Source organism: Cyphellophora attinorum, assembly GCF_001299255.1.
Source record: "Cyphellophora attinorum strain CBS 131958 chromosome Unknown Contig3, whole genome shotgun sequence".
NCBI classification, from domain to species: domain Eukaryota; kingdom Fungi; phylum Ascomycota; class Eurotiomycetes; order Chaetothyriales; family Cyphellophoraceae; genus Cyphellophora; species Cyphellophora attinorum.
The window spans coordinates 852,068-878,025 of NW_017253231.1; the positions used below are offsets into that span (position 1 = coordinate 852,068).

At 53.0% G+C, this 25,958-nt stretch overlaps 11 protein-coding genes across 11 annotated transcripts; 9 read left to right on the forward strand and 2 right to left on the reverse strand.

Annotated features, from left to right (window-relative positions):
* Nucleotides 1–640: 640 nt before the first annotated feature.
* AB675_8592 (Phytanoyl-CoA dioxygenase, peroxisomal) lies at nucleotides 641–1,842 on the forward strand (the record flags this gene model as incomplete). Its single annotated transcript, XM_018149050.1, has 2 exons — nucleotides 641–1,116; nucleotides 1,221–1,842. The coding sequence occupies 2 exons, from the start codon at nucleotides 641–643 to the stop codon at nucleotides 1,840–1,842; spliced, it is 1,098 nt and encodes a 365-aa protein (XP_018004288.1).
* A 665-nt stretch (nucleotides 1,843–2,507) lies between these two features.
* On the forward strand, nucleotides 2,508–3,139 carry AB675_8593 (uncharacterized protein; the record flags this gene model as incomplete). Its single annotated transcript, XM_018149051.1, has 2 exons — nucleotides 2,508–2,710; nucleotides 2,773–3,139. 2 exons carry the CDS (start codon nucleotides 2,508–2,510, stop codon nucleotides 3,137–3,139), a joined length of 570 nt encoding a protein of 189 aa, XP_018004210.1.
* A 314-nt stretch (nucleotides 3,140–3,453) lies between these two features.
* AB675_8594 (1,3-beta-glucan synthase component FKS1) lies at nucleotides 3,454–11,716 on the reverse strand (the record flags this gene model as incomplete). Its single annotated transcript, XM_018149052.1, has 6 exons — nucleotides 3,454–3,648; nucleotides 3,705–4,196; nucleotides 4,264–5,191; nucleotides 5,926–6,144; nucleotides 6,195–11,450; nucleotides 11,679–11,716. 6 exons carry the CDS (start codon nucleotides 11,714–11,716, stop codon nucleotides 3,454–3,456), a joined length of 7,128 nt encoding a protein of 2,375 aa, XP_018004735.1.
* A 3,479-nt stretch (nucleotides 11,717–15,195) lies between these two features.
* On the forward strand, nucleotides 15,196–16,960 carry AB675_8595 (1,3-beta-glucanosyltransferase gel4; the record flags this gene model as incomplete). Its single annotated transcript, XM_018149053.1, has 5 exons — nucleotides 15,196–15,291; nucleotides 15,357–16,191; nucleotides 16,239–16,516; nucleotides 16,555–16,793; nucleotides 16,846–16,960. The coding sequence occupies 5 exons, from the start codon at nucleotides 15,196–15,198 to the stop codon at nucleotides 16,958–16,960; spliced, it is 1,563 nt and encodes a 520-aa protein (XP_018004651.1).
* Nucleotides 16,961–17,554: 594 nt separating this feature from the next.
* AB675_8596 (uncharacterized protein) lies at nucleotides 17,555–18,232 on the reverse strand (the record flags this gene model as incomplete). Its single annotated transcript, XM_018149054.1, has 1 exon — nucleotides 17,555–18,232. One exon carries the CDS (start codon nucleotides 18,230–18,232, stop codon nucleotides 17,555–17,557), a length of 678 nt encoding a protein of 225 aa, XP_018004589.1.
* Nucleotides 18,233–19,171: 939 nt separating this feature from the next.
* Nucleotides 19,172–19,761, forward strand: AB675_8597 (uncharacterized protein; the record flags this gene model as incomplete). Its single annotated transcript, XM_018149055.1, has 2 exons — nucleotides 19,172–19,567; nucleotides 19,648–19,761. The coding sequence occupies 2 exons, from the start codon at nucleotides 19,172–19,174 to the stop codon at nucleotides 19,759–19,761; spliced, it is 510 nt and encodes a 169-aa protein (XP_018004503.1).
* A 548-nt stretch (nucleotides 19,762–20,309) lies between these two features.
* AB675_8598 (uncharacterized protein) lies at nucleotides 20,310–20,870 on the forward strand (the record flags this gene model as incomplete). Its single annotated transcript, XM_018149056.1, has 2 exons — nucleotides 20,310–20,344; nucleotides 20,411–20,870. The coding sequence occupies 2 exons, from the start codon at nucleotides 20,310–20,312 to the stop codon at nucleotides 20,868–20,870; spliced, it is 495 nt and encodes a 164-aa protein (XP_018004360.1).
* A 493-nt stretch (nucleotides 20,871–21,363) lies between these two features.
* On the forward strand, nucleotides 21,364–21,903 carry AB675_8599 (uncharacterized protein; the record flags this gene model as incomplete). Its single annotated transcript, XM_018149057.1, has 2 exons — nucleotides 21,364–21,395; nucleotides 21,444–21,903. The coding sequence occupies 2 exons, from the start codon at nucleotides 21,364–21,366 to the stop codon at nucleotides 21,901–21,903; spliced, it is 492 nt and encodes a 163-aa protein (XP_018004274.1).
* A 794-nt stretch (nucleotides 21,904–22,697) lies between these two features.
* AB675_8600 (uncharacterized protein) lies at nucleotides 22,698–23,286 on the forward strand (the record flags this gene model as incomplete). Its single annotated transcript, XM_018149060.1, has 2 exons — nucleotides 22,698–22,762; nucleotides 22,827–23,286. The coding sequence occupies 2 exons, from the start codon at nucleotides 22,698–22,700 to the stop codon at nucleotides 23,284–23,286; spliced, it is 525 nt and encodes a 174-aa protein (XP_018004408.1).
* Nucleotides 23,287–23,775: 489 nt separating this feature from the next.
* Nucleotides 23,776–24,313, forward strand: AB675_8601 (uncharacterized protein; the record flags this gene model as incomplete). The annotated part of the gene is made up of 2 exons (XM_018149061.1): nucleotides 23,776–23,813; nucleotides 23,869–24,313. The coding sequence occupies 2 exons, from the start codon at nucleotides 23,776–23,778 to the stop codon at nucleotides 24,311–24,313; spliced, it is 483 nt and encodes a 160-aa protein (XP_018004317.1).
* Nucleotides 24,314–24,758: 445 nt separating this feature from the next.
* AB675_8602 (uncharacterized protein) lies at nucleotides 24,759–25,320 on the forward strand (the record flags this gene model as incomplete). Its single annotated transcript, XM_018149062.1, has 2 exons — nucleotides 24,759–24,799; nucleotides 24,858–25,320. 2 exons carry the CDS (start codon nucleotides 24,759–24,761, stop codon nucleotides 25,318–25,320), a joined length of 504 nt encoding a protein of 167 aa, XP_018004244.1.
* Between the last annotated feature and the right edge of the window lie 638 nt (nucleotides 25,321–25,958).

The following is a 25,958-nucleotide window of genomic DNA, read 5'->3' on the forward strand; positions in this document are numbered from 1 at the left end:
TGTGCTCGCACCGCAACTGAGAGATGCAGCAGTTGGCGCAGGGCTTTGCGGCGTCACATTTCACCTTTCTTTGCTTGCAAGCATCGCAGGCACGCGAAACATACATCGTAAACTGCAGTAAACCGGTCTGTTGTCGTTGCTTGGGTGTATTCGAGACCAAGGAAGGGAGGTAAGAGGTCCACGGAATAATTCGACGGTCTCGGGATGACAGCTACTTACCTAGGTCCTTGTCACTTTGGCAGACGACGCTACCGTCATATGACCTACACACATCGGAGTGGTGATGTCGTAGCATGGTCAAGAGTATGCAGGTAGCATGATGTAGGCCTGCGGCCTATAAGCTGTAGTGGGTCATGCCTGCCGAGGGCCTAAGAACATTCATGTTGAGCTCTAACTGCTTGTGGATAGTTATCCCACGGAGTCTTGGCAAGAGATGTCTATGATCGTCAGTGGCGTGCTGTCAGTGGCCGCTGGGTCCAGGGGATAGTCGTATGAGTGAGTAGTGAGTGGCGCCAAGTGGCGCTCGCCAGGCCTCATCCCGTGGCAGTATATCTAGTCATGTCTGAAGATGTGATTAGAACTGAATCTGGAACGAATTGATCACATCTTCATCGCCCATTTCAAGTCCTTATATCTCGAAATGACTTCCAGCACGACAGTTGTCACCCAAGCAAAGCCATGGGCGGCCAACTCGATCAGCATCGGGTCAGTCCAACCATCGTACAGAACCAGCGAGAACGCCGGGTTCACCAGATCTTCGTATCAACCAGTTCGGCTCTTAGTCGATGACTACCTGAAGCTGAAGCGAGATGGCTTCCTCAAGGTAGAAGGTCTAATCCCACAGGAGGACATTCGCACAATGTCGACTCATATGAACCGGGTCATCGAAGGAGCAGAGACGGCCCCGGGCTTCCCGGCCATCAACCCAGATATGCCCGAGGCAGAGCGTGTAGCCAGGTTCTCACGGATTCACAACGCCCATCGTGTTCACGCTCTGCATGAGCGATTCCTACTCCACCCTCGCATACTCGATGCTATCGAGCAGCTCAATGGCCCTGATGTGTTGGCGTTGCAGAGCATGACATTCTTCAAACAACCCGGACAGCCCGGTCAGGGGTTAGTAATCCTTTTCCTTTTGGCCAGACAACTTCTCTTTCCCAATATCATGTATCAAGGCGGGCATTGGAATAAGGGATTGGAACTGACACAAACCTGTTCAGGTATCATCAAGACTCTTATTACATCCCCACGCTGCCCAACACGCTCATCGCAGCCTGGGTTGCCATCTCCGAAGCCACGGAGGAGAACGGATGTTTGCGTTTTCGTGTGGGCTCACAGTCCGAGCCGCTGTACCCACAGGCTGAAAACGAGTTCACGCACGAATCTCGCAATTTGGCGGGTGTGTTCGACAACTCCACGGCCTCGTTCGAGGACCCGGCGGCAAACCAGCTGGCAGCCGTTGCTGAACGCTATGAGGAAGTTGCGTGTCCCGCCAATCCGGGCGATGTGATCTTCTTTGAAGGCAACGTATTGCATCGCTCGGACCCAAACAGAGGTACGACCTCGCGCCGCGCCTTCGCTGGCCACTACTGCGATGCGAGAAGCTTTGTGCCATGGAATACCGGCGAGAAGTGGGACGGCATGGACGCAGGGAGACCAGCAAATCAATATCACGTGCTGGCTCGTGGCGACAGTCACATGGCCTTTGCGACACCGAGCTTCGGAACTCCCTGTGCAGCGTTGGAGGAGAGAGTCCCGCGCCTTGCGGGCTTGCAGGTTGAGATGCCTATGGCGGACGCTGGGAAGCTAGGTTCGGGTCCTGTGAAGGTGGTGCGACAATAAGGTCGGAGAGGGCGCAACGTCGCGCGTACCAGGTCGTTCGTCGCCCAGGGAATGAGATGCGCTCTTCGTCCCATCGTCGACTATAGTTACTCAGGCCCAGCCGGCTTCGTCTTGCAACCCAATGAAAGTTCCTTTCCAGAACCGTTATCTCCTGACTGACTTGAATCGCACACTCTCTCTAGCACCTACGTCACCATGCTCAATTGCTGTAGTACCACAGTGACACGCGATTGTCAGAGTCCCAACCTTCGAGAAAGGCAGGTTTCTCGAACATCAAAATCGAAGGCCGGCGAAAAGAAGGTTTTCGGGAAGCTCGAGATCTGGCACTTGGCCTCATTGGGGCAGGCGCGCCAGATTCGGGTGGCTGAAAAGTGGCGGGTACGAGACGCCACAGGGCTACAGCCAATGACGTTTAACCAACCCTTGGAAATTGGCGAGGCAAACACGAGCTAACTGCTAAATTGGCGAGGCAGGTGTCCGCCTCTATGATTTTACACGAGCTGCTGCACGACTTGTCTGATACATAAGCCCGTCGTAGCAACACTCAGAATGTCTTCTCGCCATCGAACCATCACATCCTCAGCAACAGCAAGCATTCTCCTACGAAACCGCAACCAGAAAGGATGAGCATCTCCATCACAACCAACACTCCTACCCACATCACCATGCCTTCCTCAACAACACGACTCATCTTCAGCATCTCCCTCCTGTCCTCCCTCATCACAGCCCAAGAAGTCACTCCATCTCCCTCAGCAGCAGCCCCAGTCGACTGGGCCACCGTCGTGACCTGGCCCGCAGGCTGCGAATCTTGGGCCAACCCCTGCCCCGCTGGCGCAAAAACATCCGGCGTCGCACCTACCCCCGCAGCGTCACATGGCCCGCCGGCTGTCAATCATGGGCGAACCCATGCCCAGCTTCCGCCATCATCAGTGAAGCGCCTGCCACATGGAGCTCCGACCCCAACTACACGAACGGATTCACAAGCTACCTCACTGAGACGGACAGCAACGGTGTTATCACTGGCATGCCGCCCAAAGCCACGAGCGCGGGTGGACAAGCCAGCGTACTGTCCGATCAGAGCTCGTGGCTTTCTGCTTATGGGTCGACAACGCTCAGCACGCAAACTACTAGTGAAGAGTCGTCGGCGGCTTCAGCTACATCCAGCCAGTCTGGTAGCTTCGTGATTGCTACCAGTACGGCCACGAGCACTCCATACCAGGGTGCCGCGAACACGATCGTGGTGAGGACTGGTGCGGTCATGGGTCTTGTTGGAGGAGTTGCTGCTCTACTTCTGTAGAAAAAAGAAGTGATGGAAATTGGATTTCGCGCATAGCATGGCGTTCGTGCTGGCAAGCACATTGGAAATGGGAATGCCTCTGATGGCGATGATTACACAGTCATGTCCAAAGTTGACGAATGAGAATGTTTTGAACATACAACTTGCATGATCTCCCTTGTCTTGATTCGTTGATGACGACTCGATGGTCGTAGCAATTCAATTAGTATTATGTCCCGAACTATCTATACAAAGAAGCCGTGCTCGACCGAAAAGTCCATTTTGTACACTGATACAGGTTGCCATAACATGTTACTTCGACCTTCGTTCTGCCGCTAGCGCTTCTTGTTCATGACCTTTGTAATAGCATGCCGGATTGTAGTCCCTGCCTTCTCGACCTCCTTCTTCGTCAGCCCAATGGTCATACACACCTTCAGCGCCGGCTGCTGAACGTAGATCTGGCCCCTTGAGCCACTCGGGTCAGGCGAAAGGAACTTGACTCTGTTGATCAGCACGCCTTGTGCAAGTGCCTGTCTCAATTGTCAGTATACCACTCACTCATCCCGACTTGCATAGAGATACTGACCTCATCAACCATCTCCTGCAACAACCCCTGCACCTCCCCATCCCCCAACCGCCTACTCGCCACAACCTCTGGCTTCAACGTCAACAACATGACCGGATTCTCCTTCGCACTCATGCAATAAACCCAATCACTCCTCGGATCAATCTGTCCCCACATCGTCTTGATATTCTCCTTCAGCTGCGTCTGCAGATCCGGCTGCGTCTGCAACATCATGACCGTTTCACTGACCGTCACCGCCGCCATAGCAGGCAGCGCAGCCGAGAAAGTATACGACGCGGCCGTGATGCGCTGATGCTCGACCACGTCATCGGAGCCCGCGCAGAAGCCGCCTGCGCCAGCGAGCGCCCCCGCCATGGAACCGACGATGATGTCGACTTCGGCGGAGTCGACGTGTTGGAGTTCGGTGATGCCGCGGCCGGTGCGGCCGAGGACGCCAAAGGAGCAGGTTTCGTCGAGGATGAGGCGGAATTTGTACTTGGACTTCAGGTCGATCTGTCGCACACGCGCATTAGCACAGAGTCGTCCACTGTTAGGGGCTTCGTAGCAAGACAATACTCACAATCTTCGGAAGATCAGTCAACTCCCCGGAATTCTCAAACAGCCCCTCCGTAATGATAAACCTCCTCGTCAACGGCTTCTTCGCCTGCTCCTTGGTCACCTTCGCCAGCACCCTCTGCAAATCCTCCATATCGTTATGTTCAAACCACCGCACATGACTCCGACTGATCTGTATCCCCTTCCTGATCGCATAGTTCGCCCCCTTGTCCGCCACAATAATATCCCCTCTCTTACTAAACGCCGGTATCACGCTCGAAATCGTACTGAAAGCCTGCGCGTAGATAATACACGCCTGCGTTCCCAAGAACGCAGCAATATCAGCCTCAACCTTCATATGCACATCTTGCGTCCCATAGAACCCCGGCGGTCCACACGGTCCCACACCATACGTCCTCAGCGTCTGAATCGCCCTCTCTTTCAAATGCTCATTCGCCGAAAAATTATAAAAGTTCAGACTCGCAAGATTCGTAACAGTCCGCCCGTTCGCAAGCTTGACCCTCGGCCCAGTCGGCCCAACAATAACAGGCCGCTTCTCCAGCTCCGCCTCCTCGAACGCAGTCGTTTTGCCGACCAGCGGCTCCGGCTGCCACTCCTCGACGAGGTCATCAATCTCTTCTTCCGAAAGGCGTACCAAGCCCGGCTTGGTGCTGTATTTCGGCGCCAGCAAATATCTAATCGCGAACAGCACCAGGAACAGCTCGACCGCTGACCGCACCGGATCATTCTGGTAGGATGACTTCACATATCTGAGGAAAATGGCTGAGCCAGGAAGTTTGTGGAACTGTTCAGAGGCCGTGTTGAGTGCAGTCCAGAAGTGTTCGGGAAGGTCGGATGTGTTCATGATGGAAGATGAGGATGTGATGAGGGCGGTGGCATTGTTGGTCGCTGGGTCCATTTGGGGGCATACGCGAGGGTCGGAGGAGGGAATGCTGTGATGGCGGCGAGGTCTCGGTGTCAATGAAAGGGAAAGTTGTTGCGGTCGCAAAAAGGTACGGGACGTTCAGTCAGGCACGTCAGGAAACTCAGGGACAGATTTCCGGGGTGCATTCCAGTCTTACTCAGGGCCGCCGCCCTTTGGCTGGATCACGTGCTCGCGCGTCGAAATCGTGAATTCCATATCCATCGTCCTCATCCAGTTCTCGAGGGCTATGCGGCGAAGGATCCAATTCTTACAGCAGATGTGCAGATTCGTGTTCGTTTCAATGCTTGATTGATCATGTACATATTTTGTAGTGTCTACTGTGTGAGAATACCCCATCCGTCCCTTTGCAAACGCCAGCAGTGCTATGATACTTGCTCAAAAATAAGTGCCCCGAAGAAGTCACCCAGTGACATTCATGGGAGTCCTCCTCAGCGGCCTCGAATCTCTAATCCGTTCCAGTCATTAATATATTGGGCATTATGCCACATGCTTTCCTCCCTAGCCGAGCGTGATGATCTCTTTTGAGATCATTGATATCAACTTCGCCATGTTTACCATCTGACGAAGCGGCCGCCGCCACCTCCCAGGCCAAATGCGCCAGTTCCGAATGCATCGTCCGCACTCGCAGTAGCAGTGGAGTCACCACCGCCGCCGCCACCGCCGCCGCCAGTGCTGTCGCCGCTGCTGCCAGTAGGGTCGGCACCGGCGAGACCGGGAACGAGGACAGATCCAGTGACGGACGGAAGCGTGTCGTTGTTGTTCTGTCCTGTTGGCTGGAGGAGACCAGCTGGAATGCCACCGAGCGTAGGTGAATCCATGAACTTGAAGACGATGACTGGGCCAACAAATAAGATCAAGAACAAGACCAGAAGCACGAAGTAGAGCACCGCATAGCGGATCACGCGTCTGCGGCGCAGGCGAGATTGCTTGATGGAATAGATAGGTGGCCGAATTTGACGACTGTGTGACAATTAGCATGAGTTTGATCGAGAGCAACAAATGAAACATACCTTGGACGAAGCCAGAAAAGCATAACCGAGTGGAACTTGTCCACGTAGGGGATGCAAAGAGCCGGCAACATGATGAAGAGGATGATGTGACCGAGGATGAAGTCGGCAGCGAAGAAACCCAACTCGGTGATCTTGCAGAGATACTCACGGGCCGGCTGAGAGATCGAATGCCAGCCCATGGCGTACCACTTGCCAGTCCACCAAGCAATGTTGGCGGTATCAGACTTGAACTCACGAGTGAGAGCAAGCGCAATGATGAGCTTGAAGAACCATCGCTGAATGGCAACGACAGCGATCATGCCCAACAACGCCTTGTGGAATTGCCATCCCTCGAGGAAGAACATGACTTCCCAGAAAGCCAAGAGCATGAAGACAGCCACGCCGTGAGCAATGGCAGCCAAGACGGAACCAAACTTCTTGCAGCACATGCTGAGGACTGGACCCATGCAGCAAGCCATGGCGAACAGGCCACCAAGAACACCGGCATTAACGGCGATGGGACCGAACGCGATGATGCCGACACGAAGAAGCGATTGAGTCGCAGGCTGAGGATCCTGGACACCGGTCTGAGCGTTGATGTAGAGGTAAGGCACCAGAGTAGCCAGGACAACAATGAAGGGTCCCACGATCTCGGCGAAGAAGACACTAGTAAATCTCGCCCGCGGGACATCGCCAGACAACTTCTCAGAAGGAGCGCCGAGAACCTTGCGCTTGAAACCTGTCAGCCGGGTACGAGACAGACGGCAGAACGCAATCCAAGAACTAGCGTGTGATCGCGAATTGCCGCGAGACAGCCAGCGAAGGTAGTCGCGATAGTCGATGAAAAAGTCGTTCCAGGCAAATTGGTGGGGGTTGAAGATGAATGGTGAGATGACCAGACCGATGATAGAGATCCAGAACCAAATAAGCCATGGGAACCAAACTGTCATCGTTGCGAACAACAGCATCATCAGAGCTCGAGCACCGAGATAGATGGACGGACCAGCGAAGCGAGAGTAGAGCACGCCGAATGGAATGCGGGCTGTGGCAAAGCCACGTCCAGTACCAATGTAGCGAGCACCACCGAACGACAGATCCTGCTGAATCGAGCTGGCATAGATTTGACAGACAAACACCTCGAAAACTGGAGATGCTGAAGCGAAGTGCTTTGCCAGACGAGTTGCCGCACGCCAGAAACCACGCTCCATCAACTCTTGGACCACCAGGGGCAAGAAAGAGATGAAGAAGACAATGAAGATAGACAGGACACAACGCTCGACCCACTCCATAACGGGCACCAAGTTCGTGCAGCCGTTTGGCTTGAGCGGATCTGTCAGCGGCTTATCGCGGTCGTAGTCGCAGGTGATTGTCTCGGCCTTCAAGGCGCCCAGGTTGATGAGTACTATCATGAACATCTGGACAGACAACATAATGAACATGTTGTTGACGTGGAAGCCGGGATGAGCGTAATAGAAGGACAGGAACCGATCCAGTGGTAGCTGAGTGCCGAGGTAGTAGTATTCGCGAGATAACATCTGTTCGCCCATACCAGTGCCGATCTTCGTCGTGAAGTTGAGAATCGATCCGAAACCAAGATCACGACCCTTACCACACTGATAGTACTCGCAGTGCTTTATGCGACCGCCACGGAGCAGGGCATTCATACCAGCGTAGATATCTTCGTTGAGATGCAGACCCTTCTGAGCCTTAGAGACACCACCACGAGTGGTCATGAAGACACCGTTCAGGAAATCAGGATGACCATAATGGAGCTTGCCACCAATTTGAGCCAATGTTCGAGCGAAGAGAGTACCGAAAGTCTGTTCCTTGCCAGCAGCAACGTCACCAAGCACACCAATATTCTCAGAGAAGATGTACTCGCGAGCACCGAGAATGGCGACTGGGTTGGTCTTGACTGGAGCCAGGCCGGGAGTGTACGGTGAGACATTATCAGTTGTCATCTCCTCAAACTCAGCAAGAACGCTTCGGATCTTGAGACATTCTTCGAGATAATTGTCTTGGTTGGCATCAATAAGCTGGATGTATTCGCCGCGGTAGAAGATGATGGCATGGTTCTGGTTGTCAGACTTGCCGTCACCGAGGATAGGATTGCCGGAGAGCTGAACACGGAACTTCGGACGGCGCATACCGTTCTCGAGAAGCTCCGAATGACCATCGATGAGAGCAGAGAAAAGTTTGGGCTCCTCACCCTCGTTCGCAGGCGGCTCTTCATCCAAGTAAGCAATTTGCAGGTCGGGGTACGCGCGAAGCAAGAACTCGGTGTTCTCACGCTCCTCCTTCTTGAACTTGGCATAGCGCTGCATGGAGACCACTATCTTGAACTTGCGGCGAGCCATGCGCTCAAGCTCACGCTCGAGTTTGTCGGAATTGCCACCAAACATCTGGACGACTTCAGGATTTTCAACACGATACAGCAACTTGATAGCGCGGCTATAGTTCATGAACCCAGAAATAGTACGGTACAGCGTCTGAGAACGAAGCGAAGCCCAGATACGTGTTCGCAGAGTGTACTCAGGCGCAGCAGACTTGAAGCCAATGCAGTAGAATGGAAGGTCGTCGATCTTGCTCTTTGCCGTGTCCTTTTCAGATTTCTCGTAGTCGCCATTGAATTGAGAGGTCTCGTCAGCCAGAATCTTGGTATCCTTAACGAAGCAGTCCCACTCGTGAGGGTGCAACTGCTTCAGATACTCCAGAAGGGTGACACGGGAGTATGGCTCATCCTCGCGAATGATTTCGCGCAGAGAAAGGAGGATTTTCTCGCTGTAGTGAGGAATCAGGACCGTGAAAGTTGGCATGTTGTCAACTGGCAGTGGCTCAGGAATGGGCGTAGAGAGAGATTGAGCAAAGAAGGAGATACGACGCTCGGCCTCGCTCTGAGATGGGAAGAACTCGGTCTTGAAAGAGTGATCTTCCTGAGAAACGAAGAATGTCGGTGCTCGCAAGGTGCGTTTGCCCTCCTGCTCGGAAGGAACCTGGTGGTAGAGAAGCTTCTGGACATGGTCGATGGCAAGAAGATGCTCCCGATACATCGAAATGACGATTGCGTTCCAGACCTGTGAGATGAGGACCTTCGGCTTGTATTTGATCTCCATATCCGTCGTGGCCAACACCTTAGAGTAGATACGCTTCGGAAGTCGGGAGAAGATGTTTCGCCATGGTGTCCATATAGATACACCGAGGTAGAATGACCGGAAGACCGAGAAGACGCAGTTCCAGATGATGTACCACAGGTAGGTATCCAAGAAGAACAGAATCAGGTCGGTGAAGAACATTATTCCCAGCAGAATCTGAGGTTGATACTTGCAAAGATAGTCCTTAACCAGCGCGTCACCGACACAAAGACGAATCTTCGTATATGACAGAATGCGGATGGGATCCCTGAATGAGAGTGTCAGGAAGAAATAGGATTCGGCCATCTTGGCAGCGAAAACCATGACCCATAGACCGTAGGACATCCACATATCGTTGCCAGTAAGACGAGGGTATGAAGCAGTGAACGTCTGCGATGCAACGTACTGTCTCGAGTTCCGTGTTAGGTAGCTTCCGAAGAGACCGCCGAGCGGCATGATTGAGAAAAACAAGAACGTTGCCAGCGCGATGAGGAACTGTACAACACCGATAATCAAGGAGATTTTTCCTGTCTGCTTGAACATGAAGATGTACACGCTGGGACCAGCGTTGACGACAAGGACCAGAATCAGGAACAACAGGCGCTTGGTCAGATGCTGAGCACCAGCCCAGCTTCTGGGGACGTACAGCCATTCGCAGAGTGTAGCGAGGATCTGGATGACAGTTGCAACGGTGCCTCCCAATGCGACAGCCGACCATTGGGCTGCAGGATTGGGCTGGTTGTTGATTTGCTGCTGGTAGTTCTTCGTGTACAGAGTGGGCGAGTTGAAGGCAGTGTAGAACCAGAAAGCTGAAATGTGGATGACCCAGATGCGGTTGAAGTTGGTGACCAAGTGGAACCATGATCGAGTCTCCTTGTACGTCTTGAAGAAGCATTTCTTCCAGTTGACCTCGGAAAGCTTCAGGAATCGCTCGGCAGGCGGCAAATCGCACAAGCGGCTCTTATCCTGCATGACAATTCGCTCGATGCCCTCAGGGTACCAAAAGAGCTGATTGATATCATCGTAGCCAATAGTGTTCTTGTGGTCGCGCTCACGTCGGACATATTTGCCATCCACTATTTCGTAGCATTGGTCCCGGATGTAGCTGTACAAAGGCGTGATGATGTTGTTCAGGTATGTGCACTCCTCAACTGGCTCGACACGGTTCTGGCAAGCCGGGGTGTTGAGATAGTCGTCTGCACACTTGAAAATGAAGCACAGGCACTCAGGCATGAATCGGACCTGGTTGGCTTCTCCCCAGATGAGAAGATAGAGGGCGATCTGGCGAGCACGCTCGTGTTGTGACATTCTGTTCATGCGTGTTTTCCAACGGTACTCGGCAGCCTCGAGAGAGTTGTCGCCTTCAAGCGCCTCGAGTGTCTGCTCCTCGTTCTGAGGATTCTGCTTGGCCTTCTTCGCAGCCGCTCTTCGGGCCTTGCGGGTGCGGCGGTTGGCCTTACCAAGCTTCATGTTGGCAAAACCAACAGCATCGTCCAGGTCGAGGTGAGCTGCGAAGTACCAACGACGGTAGTTGGCGTTATCACCACCGATGTAGTCGGCATGCAGAGACAGAAGCGCCTGGTTGGGAGTCATGCGAGATGCACGCGAGTCGAGCAGTGTCATCATGTGGTCGTACATGTTGCGCATGCTGTCGCGCTGGAAACCAAACTTGGCTGTGAGATCCAAAAAGATGTCTTCGATCTCTTCTTTCGACAGTGGAATCTGAGCATCTGATGTCCAGGCTGGGTAAGGCTCACGGGATCGCTGACCAGCAGGTAGAGCATTGTTGTAGTCCATGCCGTAGACAGGTGTCGATGCACCAGAAGATCGGTTGCCGTAGCTGATCTGGGAGGAGGGAGGACGGTAGCCGCGCTGGTCGTACCCACTATTGTAACGCTCATCGCCGCGTCCGTAGTAGTCCATCTCAGCGGCACGAGCCATGTCGGATCTCATGGTGAAGTCGCTAAATGTCTCAGAATCTTCCTCTGAGTCGTGGCCACGGCGTCGACCGCGGCCCTGATTGTGCTGCTGGCCGTTCTGATCGTAGTACTGGTTGTCATAGTAGTCATCTTGATAACCGTTGTGACCTTCATAGTAGCCACCATCTTGATGATACGGATTCGAGGCATCAGCGTTATAGTAGCCACTGGATATGTTAGCGAGAAGCAACAGCCGGAAGAACGCAATCAGCACTTACGACTCATCGTAGTAACCATCGCGACCACCGCCCTGTTGTTGCTGACGGGGGTCATAGTACTGGTCATTGTACCGCTCGTCGTAGCCGTCTTGATAGTATGCATCGTTTCCATGCTGTTGCTGCTGCTGGCCATAGCCATCGCGGCCATAGTCATCATGACCGTAACCATCGTCATACTGCTGGCCGCCATGGCCGCCTTGAGGATGATTCGACATGATGAGAGTGGAAGACTGTACACTTGATAGGAGTCAGTTTACAGGCTTTGTTTACGTTGGTTCATGGTTAGAATTTACCTCAAGATCTACCCATCAAAGCCAATTAATGAGTATATGCAAGTATTGGTGTTTGTTTCCAGGAATATGCAGGCTGCCAATCGTTTGATCGGCAGGTGAGATATTAGGAGGTATTTTGGTAAGAGTCGATTAGAGTCGGAAGAATGAGCGTCAAGCTGCAGGCGAAGATCGAACTCTTTGCCCAAATGTTCCGAGCACAATACAAGACACGAATGTCTGCAAGTTAATCTTGCAAGCGGAGAGGTGTGTAAGAAGGTGTTGGGTGAGGTTGAAGCGGTCGCAGGTTGTTGTTGTGAAACGAATGAAGGGGTGAGGGAGCTGGTTGCTCAGCCAATGCGGAAGGCGCAGTGGTGCAAGACGCGACTGCGCGGCAGGTGCAGACCAGATTTCAATTGCAAGGCTGGTCACTCGGTGCCACGAGTTTCTGTCTTTCTTTGTTTTCCTCCTTCTTCAAACGAATGTAGAAGAAGAGGGGAGGCCGGTACAAAGAACAAAGACAAGCGATCGTGAGACGAAAGGCTGGTAGAGGAGGGAACCAAAGTTGAGTAGACAGAAAAAGCTGGGATAGGAGAAGGCAGGAACCGACTGATTGAGTTTAGGTGCAAAATGTAACGGGAATTTCGATGAGACGGACGAGGTGGACGCCTGGAGAGGAGCAGTTCCAGGGGAGAACACGGGAGATGATGGGTTGATCTCGGTGTGGACAAGGGGTCGGGGCCATATCCATGGCATCCATGCAACCCATGCTTGTTCTCGCAGAGTCAATGTGCCTGGTTCTGCAGCCAGCCGAGCCTGCCGACCAGTAGCGAGACGAGTGATAGGCTAAGCTTTGCTCCATCTGCAACTCAAACATGCATTTCTCACGGACAAACTTGCATTCCACCGACTATTCTAGAGCATCATCAACGACCATATGTTCGCAGACTCGCAGTGCACGACGCAGTCAAAAGCACCTGGGTACCCAGTAGTCGCTCGTGGACTCGACTGCTGAGCGACCACGCATAGCTTCTCATGGTCACATCCCGAGACGCAAGAGGAGGTGCAGGAAGATGGTGGCGATCTTGTTCTATTTGCCGTACAGAGTAAAATTCCCGGGCATCATTATCAGGTTTACGAGCCACCCAAAACCAGATATGATGAGCCCAGATGTCTCTGTTCGCGCGGGGCAAAGAATCATGGTCACCAATACTCGTCTTGCCCAGCAGGCGATCTCACAGCGCTTAAGCACTAAGGCATCGTAGACGCCTCTCTTGGACTATGTTATCAGTGCCTACGTCGAATCGTGAGGCTGTGCTCGCTCGGACATCGGCATTGTGGATCCTTTTCGTTCATTTCGCGGAGGTCGACTTCTGCAAAATTCCGTGTTCATGCTGCGAGACCTCTGCATTGCGATAGCAAAATGCACCAAATTTGCTTGATCGTCAGGATTCTTGTTCCGTGTTCGCCGCTTCGGTGGTCTGCCGTGCATCGATGATGCGTTGACGATGTTTTCCTATCAGCATAAGGCTTGGAAACACTGATAGCACAGCAAAAATCTGTTCATCTGTGGCTCATGGAATTCCTAACCAGCGGTTGATAGCCGTTAGATGAAGAACACTGGTGAAACCTAGCACTCCGTAGGTGGGACCATATCGACGATCTGACTGTGGCGAGTGTCTGGTTAAGGTTGTTTCCATATTCAACGAGTGACAGGGTCAGCAAAATAGGGGGCAAGCTGGTCCGGCTAATCAGCCTATGAGTGTTCTCAACAACTTCCAAGCACCGCAAACCAAATTTCCAAATCCCAGCAAATGAGATGACCGTTCTCGTGCCGCTGCTCGCCGCGGGGCTCCATTTTCGAGACATGCATAACATCACGTTCAGTGCACTCAGTGCACTCGTGGCAGCATTGCACTCATGATAACGTGGACATGCCCGAGGACACATTGGACGAAGCGGCAGGTTGAAAACAACAAGTACACAGGACTTCCTCTCACCACAGTACAGAATATGAGAACGTGGTGCAAAGAGTGTCAGATACTTAGCCAGCACGTTGTTCGAGATCTTTTAACCATTAGTAACCGCCGAGACTCGCTTCGCGCCTCAAGCGGTTCATGTAGCCATCTATAGCAATGTAGCATACGAGGCATAGCAGAAAGTGCCCGACTATGCAAGACTCAAGAGCCATACTTCTTCGTTGAGTCCCTGGTACCTGAACGTGCTTACATGCTTCGCGGGCCATACTGCGGGACACGCATTAACAGATCGCCTCGCAAGCCGGCGTATGTCTCAGAATGCGCCAGCAGCATACCTACACGGCTCAGCACTATGTACGCGACAACGGGTTCCCGCTGGTGTGGATGTTCCGATGCTGTTTAGGCAGAGCAACTTCCGGAGCAGCCGTTGAGGAAGAGGCGCGAGAACATCATCTACATCACGAAAATAGCCGACAGGGCAAGATCATCGGGAAGCCTGCCCATCTTCACACCTCCAATCGCAAATCAACTTCTGCGCAAGCATCTTCGACGCCGGTAAAATTGGCACCGATCGCACAGGACGAAGAAACCACAAAGCATGCGAATGCCCAAAGTAATGTCGAGCAACGCAAAAATTCGATATCATGATTTCCGGCTGCTCCGTCCACGCGTCTGCGACACGAATCCCGCCAAGGCTGTTTCGAACCAGAGATGGTCCGAGCGAACCAAGTCCTACCAAGCATTGACAAGCACAAAGACGAGCGTAGTTGATAGCGCGATAAGACACGATCGTCAATGGGCCTCAAATAGAACAATTCGCATGATGACGAGTTACACCTGAGAAGATCTCAATTGAATACTTGAGGTTCTTGTTGTTCTCGTAATTTTTTGGCAGGGATCCTTGGCTCCTCGAGCACCTGCATGATCAGGTATATAGTATGCAGAAGCGCAGGGTCTCGTGCAGGTTGAATACAGTCGATAGATTGTGGCGATAGGAGCAGCGTGGCACAGCCCTCGAGTAATACGCAATGCAGGGAAAGGACAACGATGGTGTTCCAGAAAGACCCAACACAGAAAGGAGAACGGAACCAACGGCGGAGTAAAAGCTAGTTGGCTGGCTGGTAGCCTCTCAATAATATTGAACGCGAGAAAATAAATGCTACGAAGGCTTGCCTGACATTCCTGACAGACTGCGCATCATCTTGTGTTTCCTGCACTTCACTTCAGACCTTTGTCTTGCACACGGACTTTGTTGCTTTGCAACACTACAATCGCTGATTTTGTCGTCACTGCGTCTAGAACTGATTAGACTGTCTTGGAAGTCTCTCACTTGATAACGGAAGGAACGTGTTCCTGAGCGCGTCCCTGAACCCCTGTCTCTACCAACTTCGTTCAACCTTCAACCGACTGCAGGTTGTACTACAATAAAATTGCTACGTCTCGACAATGCAGATCGCCGGCGTTCTATCAACTGCGCTGGCTGCCGCCGCCTTCTTCGCCAAGTCGGCCGTCGCAGCAGATGTTCCATCTATCGTTATCAAGGTACGCCATGCCTCCCAAGCTTCGGTTCCACCAACGCTTAGCAGTACTGACATCTTGGGCAACAGGGGTCAAAGTTCTTCTACGAGAACAATGGCACGCAGTTCTATATGAAAGGCGTCGCCTACCAGCAAGACTACATTGCCAACGTTACTAACGCGGCAAGCTCGAACGCGAGCACATACACCGACCCTCTCGCCGATACCAACGCCTGCAACCGCGATATCCCATATCTCGTCCAGCTCGGCACCAACCTTATCCGTGTCTACGCCATTGATCCGACCGCAGACCATGACGGATGTATGACTGCTTTGGCCAATGCAGGCATCTATGTCATCGCTGATCTGTCCGCGCCGGGTGACTCTATCATCCGAGATAGCCCTTCGTGGAACGATGACCTCTACGAGCGATACACCTCGGTAGTCGACAACATGCAGAAGTACACAAACACTTTGGGCTTCTTTGCCGGCAATGAGGTTTCAAACAACAACACAAACACCGATGCCAGTGCTTTTGTCAAGGCTGCCGTCCGGGACACCAAGGCGTATATCAAGCAGAAGGGATATCGCACTATCGGAGTTGGCTACGCCACCAACGATGATGCTGGCATCCGTGAGGACCTGGCCAACTACTTCGACTGCGGTTCTCCCGAAGATGCTGTCGATTTCTGGGGCTACAACATCTACTCATGGTGCGGAGACTCCAGTTACACCGAGTCTGGCTATGACCAGCGTACCAAAGAGTTCGAGAACTTCAACATTCCTGTCTTCTTCGCTGAGTATGGCTGCAACGAGGTTCAGCCTCGTATGTTCACTGAAGTGGCGGCTCTGTATGGACCTGAGATGGAGGGAGTGTGGTCCGGTGGCATTGTCTACATGTATTTCCAAGAGGCGAACAACTACGGTAAGCATCTCCAAATCCTCTGCAGTTCCCAAGCTAATATTTTTCAGGTCTTGTTACCGTTGACGGCAACTCTGTCTCAACTCTCGACGACTTCAACAACCTCGCCACTGAGATCGCCTCTATCTCTCCGACGGGCATCAACTCAGCCAGCTACACTCCCACTAACACCGCTGCTGCCTCATGTCCTGCAGTGGGCAGTGATTGGCAAGCAGCCTCGGCTCTCCCACCAACCCCTAACGTGGAGCTGTGTGACTGCATGTACAAGGCCTTGACCTGCGTGCCCAACAACGTTCCCACAGACAAGATTGGCGAACTCTTCGGAATCGTCTGCGGGCTCGGCGATACTGTCTGCGAGGCATTCAGGCCAACGCTACAAGCGGCGACTATGGCGCATACGGCATGTGCAACCCGCAGCAGCAGCTCGGCTGGGCGCTGAACGTCTACTACAACCAGCAAGGCGCCAAGGGCAACGCTGCCAGTGCTTGCGACTTCTCTGGCTCCGCAACTACTCAGTCCGCGACCAAGCCAACCGGAAACTGCGCTGCGCTGGTCTCTCAAGCCGGCCAGAATGGCCAAGGCCACCGTGACTTCGGCACCTACGGGTACCGGCTCCAGCGGTGGCTCCGGCGGCAGTGGTAGCTCTGGCTCAGGCAGCGGCAGTGGCAATGGCGCAGCTAGCATTTCGCACTTCAGCACATTTGGCTTCACACCGATTGCGCTGTACCTGGGCGTTGCATTTGCGTCTGGCATGGCCATGATCATGCTGTAGATCCTTTGAGAATACGCCAGAGATGGATGGTGTTGTGCATGGAAGGGAGCATTGGGCCTTGAGCTTTCAGCCATGGATTGGACAGGTCTCCTTAGGACACTTCATTAGCGACTTCGCAGTATGTTAAAAATGCGCATTTCTTCTTGCTCCGTTGCCAGCACCTCTGTTTAGTAGACTCGATGTATCGCATTGAGGCTGTCTGAGATACATACCGCACGACTAATGAATCAAAGTAAAGCCGGTTGACGCAACCTATCCGTCTGGCCTGGGAAGGCAGAGCACACTGACGTGCGGGCTTGGTTGCGAATATATTTCGAGGCATTCGACCGACCGGTTGACCAGCACGTTTTCTTCGACGTGGCTCTATGCAATCGTTACATGAACACGGGCTGCCCGAAACTTGAACATGGTGGTACATGTAGATTGACGTACGAATTATGCACAGAACATATATACAGCTGAAGCAAACGCAAATGGCACACTCCTCCGTTGCGATCTTTCCACAACTGGAAGCACCTGGCACCACCAGCACTGTCAATTCGCAGAAAGCTGAAGCCAACACCAACACCCATCGTCGATTGCGTCCCAACCACCCTACAGCGCCAAAGGTGCCGTAGCATTCGCCCACCTAGCGCTCTTCCCGCTCCCACCACTCCCAACGCTACTCCCACCATCACCCCCATAATTCCTCGGCGGTGGCGCCCTCGCCTTATTACTCGGCCCCGTCCAATAGCTATACCCTCCTCCTCCCGCCGCACTCGTTGTCGTCGCCGCTCTCGGCTTCGGCGGCGACGATCCCAACCCACCAGATCTCGCAGAAGCTGCCTGCGCCGCTATCACCGCGCCGGGCGTGTGACGCGGCCGGACTCGCTCGTGCGAGATCGTGCTTTGCGGTGGTGGTCGAGTGCGGCGCCCTTGATGCTGCTGATGGTGTGGATGAACATCATAGCTATCGTCGTGATCGCTGTACCCATATTCCTCGTCGTAGGGATGGCCATGATGCGGCGAACTAGCCGCCCTCTGCCCTGCGGCCTTCTTCCGTGGACGACCATTGCCAGTGGCAGCAGAGCCCGGAGGCGTGTGCTCGTTGGGGTCGAGAGTGTAGACTGGGATGTTTGGGATGCGCGGTTTTGAGGATGGCACGGGCGTGCAGGCGAAGTAGGCGAGCGGGGTCTTCATGAGTTCGGCGGTGTCGACGGCGGTGGGTTTGCGGCGGCGCGGTGGTGGGACGCGAACCCAGCCTTTGCCGTCGGGGGCGAGTGCGAGTGGCATTGCGGTGTGTTGATTTTCTGGGGGAGTTTGAAACAGGGCCGAGTGGTTCAAAGTGGGTGTTTTGTAGTGCAACTGCAGTAAGTGATGTCGCTTGCAGTGGTGCTGTTATCTCTGGAGATGTCGACAATATGCTTGGAATCGAGTGTGCTGGGGTTTCGAGGACGACGAAGCACAAGATGAGTCTTACCCAGGATCTTACCATGTTGCTGATACGCGTGCGCAGCAGCCCAGCCACCAGGTTGTTCCCATGGTCGGGTGGTTGGGATGCGGCATCATCGTCCCGACCCGGTAGGTCATCACGAACTTACCTTTCAGGTTGCTGTAAACTTTGAGCAATGGCAGAGCAGCACAGCCAGTTCTTTGAGCTGCGTGGCAGTCCGTGTTGTGGGTGCAGCTTCGAGGACAAGCATGTGGAAAGTTCACTGCAATGCAGTGCCTGAGGCTGGCCCGAATGGGACTGACTACGGCGCGCGGCGGGAGCCTGAAGCGCAGCAAGGCATCTTGACCTCGCCTGCAATCCTCGCTTCCTGAGCTGCCTTCGCGAACCCTGGGGAGGTCGATTTCTCAGCGCGGACGACCTGTCAGCACACCTCTACAAGCTGTTTGCTAACTCTTACCTACTCGGAGTGCCTGTCAATGTGCTAGCAGAATCCCAAATTGCTAGGCAGCAGGCGCCAAGACACATGCTTTCGAGACTGTGCTTTTCTGTTGGCCCTTTGACTCAGTACTAAGTAGGCAACGCTCGCCAACTCTCATTGGCCAGTAGAGAAGCACGATGAGCAACTGATCAAGTGCATGAGTCGATTTCGTGGCTGACTAAATCCTTTTTGCGGTCCTCTGGTATTGCTGCCTATCGCAGACTGGACATATAACTCGTCCTACGACTGCGCCGGGAGTGTTGGGCATTGTCCTACCTGAAGCATAGATACTCGGGGCAGAATGACTTCCTTCGCCACCCACGACCTCTACGGCGGCGCTATCACAGTCGACCTTCCAACCACATACATCGACGCCAGTGACATCCGCCAAATCCCCGATCACCAGGAAGTCTTCCTCTCGAATAAGACATTGACTTCACTGATCTTCGAAATCAACGAATACGTCCAGCAACCCGATCCAGCTGCCCTCTACTTCCACTTCAACGATGTCATTGCGCCACCTGATCGACTGAAAGGAGAGCTGAATGCGCTTCCCAGGCCGGCTTTTGCGAAGGAGAGCCTGTCTAGCTTTCCGGCATACTTGGTAGAGGGAAGCATCGTGACACCCGAAGTCGACAAGAAGGCGCCGAGTGCATTGCCGGTCGAGTGGCAGGAGACGCCACAAATGAAGGAAGTGGTCACGAAGTCTGGCAGCTGGTCGTCCGGCTCGAGAAGTATGGCACTGACTTTTGTGTTCGGTTTAACATGCCGCTGAAGGAGCTGGTCGAGAAGGAGAATGTGGATGCGGAGGAGAAGGTGGTGCAGGAGGTCCTGCAGAAGATTGTGGCGACTCTGGACATCAAGGACTTTGGCCTTTTCGGTATGGAGTGAGCCGTCAAATCGGGCGTTTCACCACTGGACTAGCTATCCAGCCCTCGCCGCCGGAGCCGTCAAAAAGAACAACGATAGCAGCACAGCAGTCTCTGCTGACTGAACAGTATCACAATCTGCCACGTCATCCGGCGTATCTGAGATGACACAACACTGATCGTTCTCGCCCACCGATGTGCAACGCAGCGCAAACTTCCGTCCCATTCGATAGGACATGCCGCAGGCAACATTGGCTTAGATCTGGTGACAGTATCTCGAAAGCACCTCTGTGAGCGTCTTTCCTTGAGTTGCTGGGTGCAGTTGCAACACCGCCTATTTTGCGACGAGTTTAGACTATGGCATTCCGATGACATTGCCTATTCGCTCGTTCTCCTTCAAGTCCTTGGACTCAGCATTCACGCCTCCAGAAAGACAGCTTCACTGGATAAGACCCTTCATGCTACCCGCTTTCAAGCGGCAGCAGAAGAGGTATATATCTGTTTCTAGTCCCGGCCTTCAGATTCATACGTCTTCCTCGAGAATCTAGTCAGTTTCCCGACTATCGCAATATGCAGAACCCTATGAAAATTGATATCTCTGACGGGTAAGTCCTCCCCTGCTCTCCTGTGTCAATATGCTAAGGCGAATCCAAGTCTGTGGGAGTATGGAGCGACATCCTCAACCGTTTCAATTACTTTCCGGGGTGGGAGAACCAGGACGAGGTGGGCGATCTTCGCGTGTGCCGAGCTAGCTCTGCGGATGACCCGGCCATGAAGTTTTGCTACATCATAGCTGCAGGACACGGGGCCGACGACAAGATGTACATGGTGACCACAGCATACTACAATTCAACTGAGTCACAGGGATATGACTATGGAAAGCCGAAGTTCAATGCAGGCAACGACTCATACGTCGTTGGTAGCGCTCTTCTGCGGCAGCCTCCGAAATACTTTCACGGCACGACGGTCATCATTGAAAAGGAAGGTGTGGAGCTTCCGATGATCGTCCATGATATCAAGACTCGGGACGACTCCTATGTCTACACTCTCGGAACTGCTTGTGGGCCAGAGGTAAACGAGGAGAAGCTTTTCGCGATCGCGAAAGAAGTCATCTATGATGATGAGGAATAGTCGGCGACTGTTGTTGGCTGATGTGCCAATAGGTGGTGTTCAAGCAAAGTCACGGCCTGCTCTGAGCGTCTTGTCGTCGGAGAACAACATCCGGCACTGGCGAAATACCCTCTGTCTGTGTCCTGGCTTCCGACCAGACCATGAGACTTACGTGGCCATACAAACCCATGCCATGATCCTCACAGGCTCCGATCATCATGAGTCGGGTCCGGGTATCGAATAAGAAAAGTTTCCCTACATCAAATCACTGCAAGCTCACTCTCCTCTCGAATTCTAGATGACATCTGGTTCATTGGATGGCTTTCATCTCAAGGGCGCTTACGGCCGTGGCTATTCACTGGCATGCCTTGAATAAGACTCGCCTCTGTCCTATATATACCTTCCCACCTTCCTCGGCGTGCATCTCAACATTCCGTCTCGCATACGAACATCTTTGCTCGATCCATATCACACGACTACTGACCGGCGTCGACTCAACGAATGTTTTGGAACCATGCGTCACCACAACGCCCCCGTTCCGAAGAGGTACCACCTAGCATTCGGTTATCGTTCATTATACTGACCTAGACACAGTCTCATGAATCAAGCTCGCACGGCTCTGGAGGCGCTTGGTTACACGTGGAGCTCTTCAACGAAGTGGGCTTCCGGTGATCTCGTGTTGAAGGAAGACGAGCCAGGATCGCATAGCGGAAGTTACTTCTTCGTTGTCGCAGGAGGTACTCGAGACGATGACAAAACGGATGAGTTCTACGTCTATACACAGTCCGCCAAAACCAAGGATGGATCGTACCGCATTCCCAAGGAGAACATACTACGGACTTCTAAGGGTGCCAAGTGGGTCGAGTCACCGAAGTACTTTGATGGCTCGATCTTAGCAATGGACGTGGCGGGAGTGGAGCTAAGTATCGAAGTACGAAACGTGTGGCGCGACGAGGACGGTGACAAGTGGGTGTATGAGATCATGGATCACAATCGCACACAGGTCTCTGAGGAGCAGCTCGATCGTATGGTGGGCAGAGTGATGATGCTGTGATGCTTCGCGCAGACACGAAGTCACAGAAGTATTGGCGCTTGGATGGCACGGATAGCTCACTCGCTGGATCACCAAGGGATTCTGGAATCGCAGCGACATGCCCCTCAGACGATGACACTGTGGTGGCTTTGGACCGGCTTGGATCAATGGAACTTCAGTTCGACGCTTTCAGGCGCTGACGCCACTTCCTACAACCTTAGGACTCGGGTTTCGGCGAGCAATGAGTTTCGGAAACTCGCTTCCTTCTTCACAGAACAGCCCTTTTGGCCTCGTGGCAATCAAGGACCATCTGAGATCTCAACTCATCAGCTCACTTCCCACCTGTCTGCAAAAATCAGGCTTGGTATACCAGCACGCGATGCCACACTCAGCTGCCGAGTTTCCAGCTTCGTGCTTTATTTGTGTTCATGCTCGATCTGCAACACCGTAAGCCTCGTTCAGAAGGATGGCGCGGCTTTGACGACAGTGCAGCTCACCCATGACAGAAAGGTGTGGTCGTATGGTCGTCAGGAGCAACCATAGTACCGGAGGCGAAATTTTTTGAGTCTCAGTTGACAACCTCAGCAGGACTTGGACCGCTTCAAGTTGTCGCTGGATTATTCACCGTGTCTTCTTCTGGCACCGATCGTGACCGACCTTGCCTTGTTTCGTCTGCGAACAATTATCTCTTCTTTCACGCCACTGGAAACGTCCCATCCTCTCACCCAAATCATCGTCACGCTAGTCGCATACACATGAGAGATATCGATCCAAGTACCGAGATTGCGTTGTCGACTAAGAAGACTTGAACGAATATGGCCGACAGAATCGTTGCCAATGGGTCGGAGAAGAAGTACCACAAAATTGATATCCCACCAGCGTACGTAACTGACACTTTCTGTGGCATGTACAGCGCTATGAAGCTTGAACTGACGATTACATAGCCTTATCCGCAAAGGAAGAACGCTATTCGAGCACCTTGGGTACAAAGTCGACGATCGCAGCCTTGCCGACCGGAGCGGCGACACTTGGAACTCGGGTGTCTTACGCTCGATCTCACCCGAAGAGTATTACTATGTCATAGTCGCAGGAGAAAGTAAGCAGAGTGGCGCCGCCGTTGTGGTGGTTGCCTACGCAGGTCGCTCTGATGATGGATATCCACTTTCTTTGGACGACAAGTCTGATCTTCTTGTCGTCTTCGATGACGACCTTCAGCGCCCACAGAAGTACTTTGCAGAAACCAAACTCGCCATCAAGACTGCAGGATCGGTGTTACTGCCTACCATTGTACACTCTGTGGGATTTGAGAAGATGGACTATCAGTATCAGCTACACGATGGTGATGGCCCAGAATTATCCGAGAAGGAGCTCGACGAGATTGTGGATCATGTCATCAGCTACTGAGTGGTCTCCTCGGCGGCTGCCGGCACTTCTGACGGGATTCATGAGATGTGCGGGAGGAGCCGGTGCACCGTCTGGCAGAAGCGCAATTACAGCACTCGACCGGCCACGAAAGGACTCTGAGGTAGGAGCTCATCAGATCGATCACTAAAATCAGTCCGCAGTCGGCCGCCCTTTGTAACGCCACGACTACGTGACTTTCGATACGGCGGATGGACGGTGGTCGATTTGGACTCTCACGAGAAAGACAATGGAATTCATTTGAGACCAAAATGAACTTCACTATGTCCTGCAGTTGATTCAGTGCATCTTATTGTGCTGTCACTGTGCTGTCACTGTTGGGTATTCATGATAATCATGTCTTCCTTCGGCCGGACTGAGCATAAATAGCTCGTCCGCCCGTCGATGTTGCAGGTTATCTTTGACTATCACGACACAGTTCACCCACCTAAATCACACCGAAGGACAACCCCAGCTCTTTCGAATACCGAAATGGCTAGCAAGTTGCACAAGATCGAGATTCCCCAAGTGTAAGACGCCTCATATGTCTTGATCTTGACGACGTCCAATACTCACAGTTCGCAGGCTCAAAGACAAGGGCAAGAAAGCTCTCGAGGCGCTCGGCTACAACGTGGAAACTGCTACCGCAGGTGACCTGGTCATGGGGAACCCGGCGCAGAATGACATGACGCATCGCTACATAGTATTGGCAGGCTACAGCGACACCCTCGATGGAACCGTGTATGTTCTAGCTTACGCAGGTTTCATTGACAACGGCCCGCCACGGCTGAACGAGTCTGAGACATACCTTCTCGTCACGGACTCGGACGAAGTACGCCCGGCACCAAAGTATTTCGTCGACACGAGTCTCACCATCAAGTTCACCGCCAAAACAAAGCTTGAGTTGAGTGTGGACGGATTGCGATATGACGACCGAACCGAACGGTATTACTATCACTTGGAGCGTATGGAGGGAGAGTTGGCTGAGAATGATCTTGCGGCGATCGTGGACAGTGTCGATGAGTGGTAGAGATGTCAGTGGGCCGCGGAGCATCGCTTGTCCAGTTGCCCAGCACGGATCGGCATCAAATCGACGACAGATCTCGACTGAGGAGGGCGCTGAGATAAGCTCAGCAGACTTGGAGAACGACAGCATCGTGATAATTGATAGGGAGTCTTGATTGAGACAACGACATTCGCCTCGGACCAGATCGAACTCTCAATTGAGCCGAAACTCAAGTTCAAGAACTGGACCACATTCAGATATAACTCACTACCTTGCAAAAGCTATTCACTGCTTCTGCTTTCGCTATTAACAGCAGGACCTGGCGGGCTTCACGATGCCAGGGCCTGATCGAATTAAGTCTATATATATCTCAGCATCTCCCCTCTCTCGAAGTTCATCTACAGATACTTCCATCCCCAACCCTTCTCGGACCACGACGGTCGCGAAGCTAGGCGACATCGCGGAGATTATGGCCCCAAGCAGTTATCATAAGGTCGATATTCCTCAGTCGTAGGTTCTCACATCACACTATCTTCGGAGCGCGAATGCCACTGACATATGAGCGCAGCCTCACTGAAAAGGCAATTCAAGCCTTGGAATTGCTCGGCTATGATGTCCTCGATAACGCAACAATTGACACTTACAAGCCCGGCGAGCTGGCTCTTGTCCTTGATAACGTTCGTGGAGTGAACGATCACTTCTTGGGCTATGTCATAGCGGCGGGAAAGAAACCGGGGTACTATGTTCGCGTAGTTGCTTCAGCAGGTTTCTGGTACTGTCATCCGGACAAGGTCTCAGACGGTTCAAACGTTCTCATCGTGCCCGAAGTATGGCTGGAGGAACCGCCAAAGTACCACGACGGGACTGCGCTCAAGATTCGATTCGAGGCCGGGATCGTTGATCTCGAGCTCTACGACGTGACAATCGATGTGGACTCACTCGAGTATCGCTACCAGCTGGGGGGCAGCGACGGACCGAAGCTATCTGAGGAGGAGCTGGAGAAGATCGTGGACAGCGTGGACGATGCCTGAAGAGCAGCGACATCAGCTCGCACATCTGGCAACGATCTCGAATTGTCAAAAAGCATCGCCCGAAGCACGACACGCCATCATGAGCACACCCCAGATCTCGCATGATTACATCATGTCCTCCGGAGGATCAAGTCGCATCCCATCGGCAGACCTCTGCTCATGATGCATCAGTCGCTCACTGCCTCTCGACAAAGCACACAACACGAGCGAGAAATAGGCACAGAGGCAGGCAGGACAGGACAGGTCTCAGGAGTTTCGTTATTTCGCCCGCCGCAATCATAGGCAGTCTGAAGGACTCCTGCACAGTAGCTAGACTGCAGTGATTTCGATCAACTCAAACATTTCAAGACCACACCTGCAGAGGCCTCCTGAGCCGTACAAATCGTGACCGTCGCCTGCGCCCTCGCTCAATCGATTGCTCAAGTTCTGTATGCCAGTATGCCCATTTTGATCCCTTTCCACAACACCAGAGTATGCTTCAAATCTGAACAAGTGAGGTCTCAATAAGCTTTGTGCTCGCCACGGTGATGGGGATAAATTCCTATTGTGGTAGACCAACGCCCATAATAGGCAGACACCTCCTGTTCTGAACGTTAGCAAGCAAACATACTGCCAAGACTGGACGCACAAAGATTTTC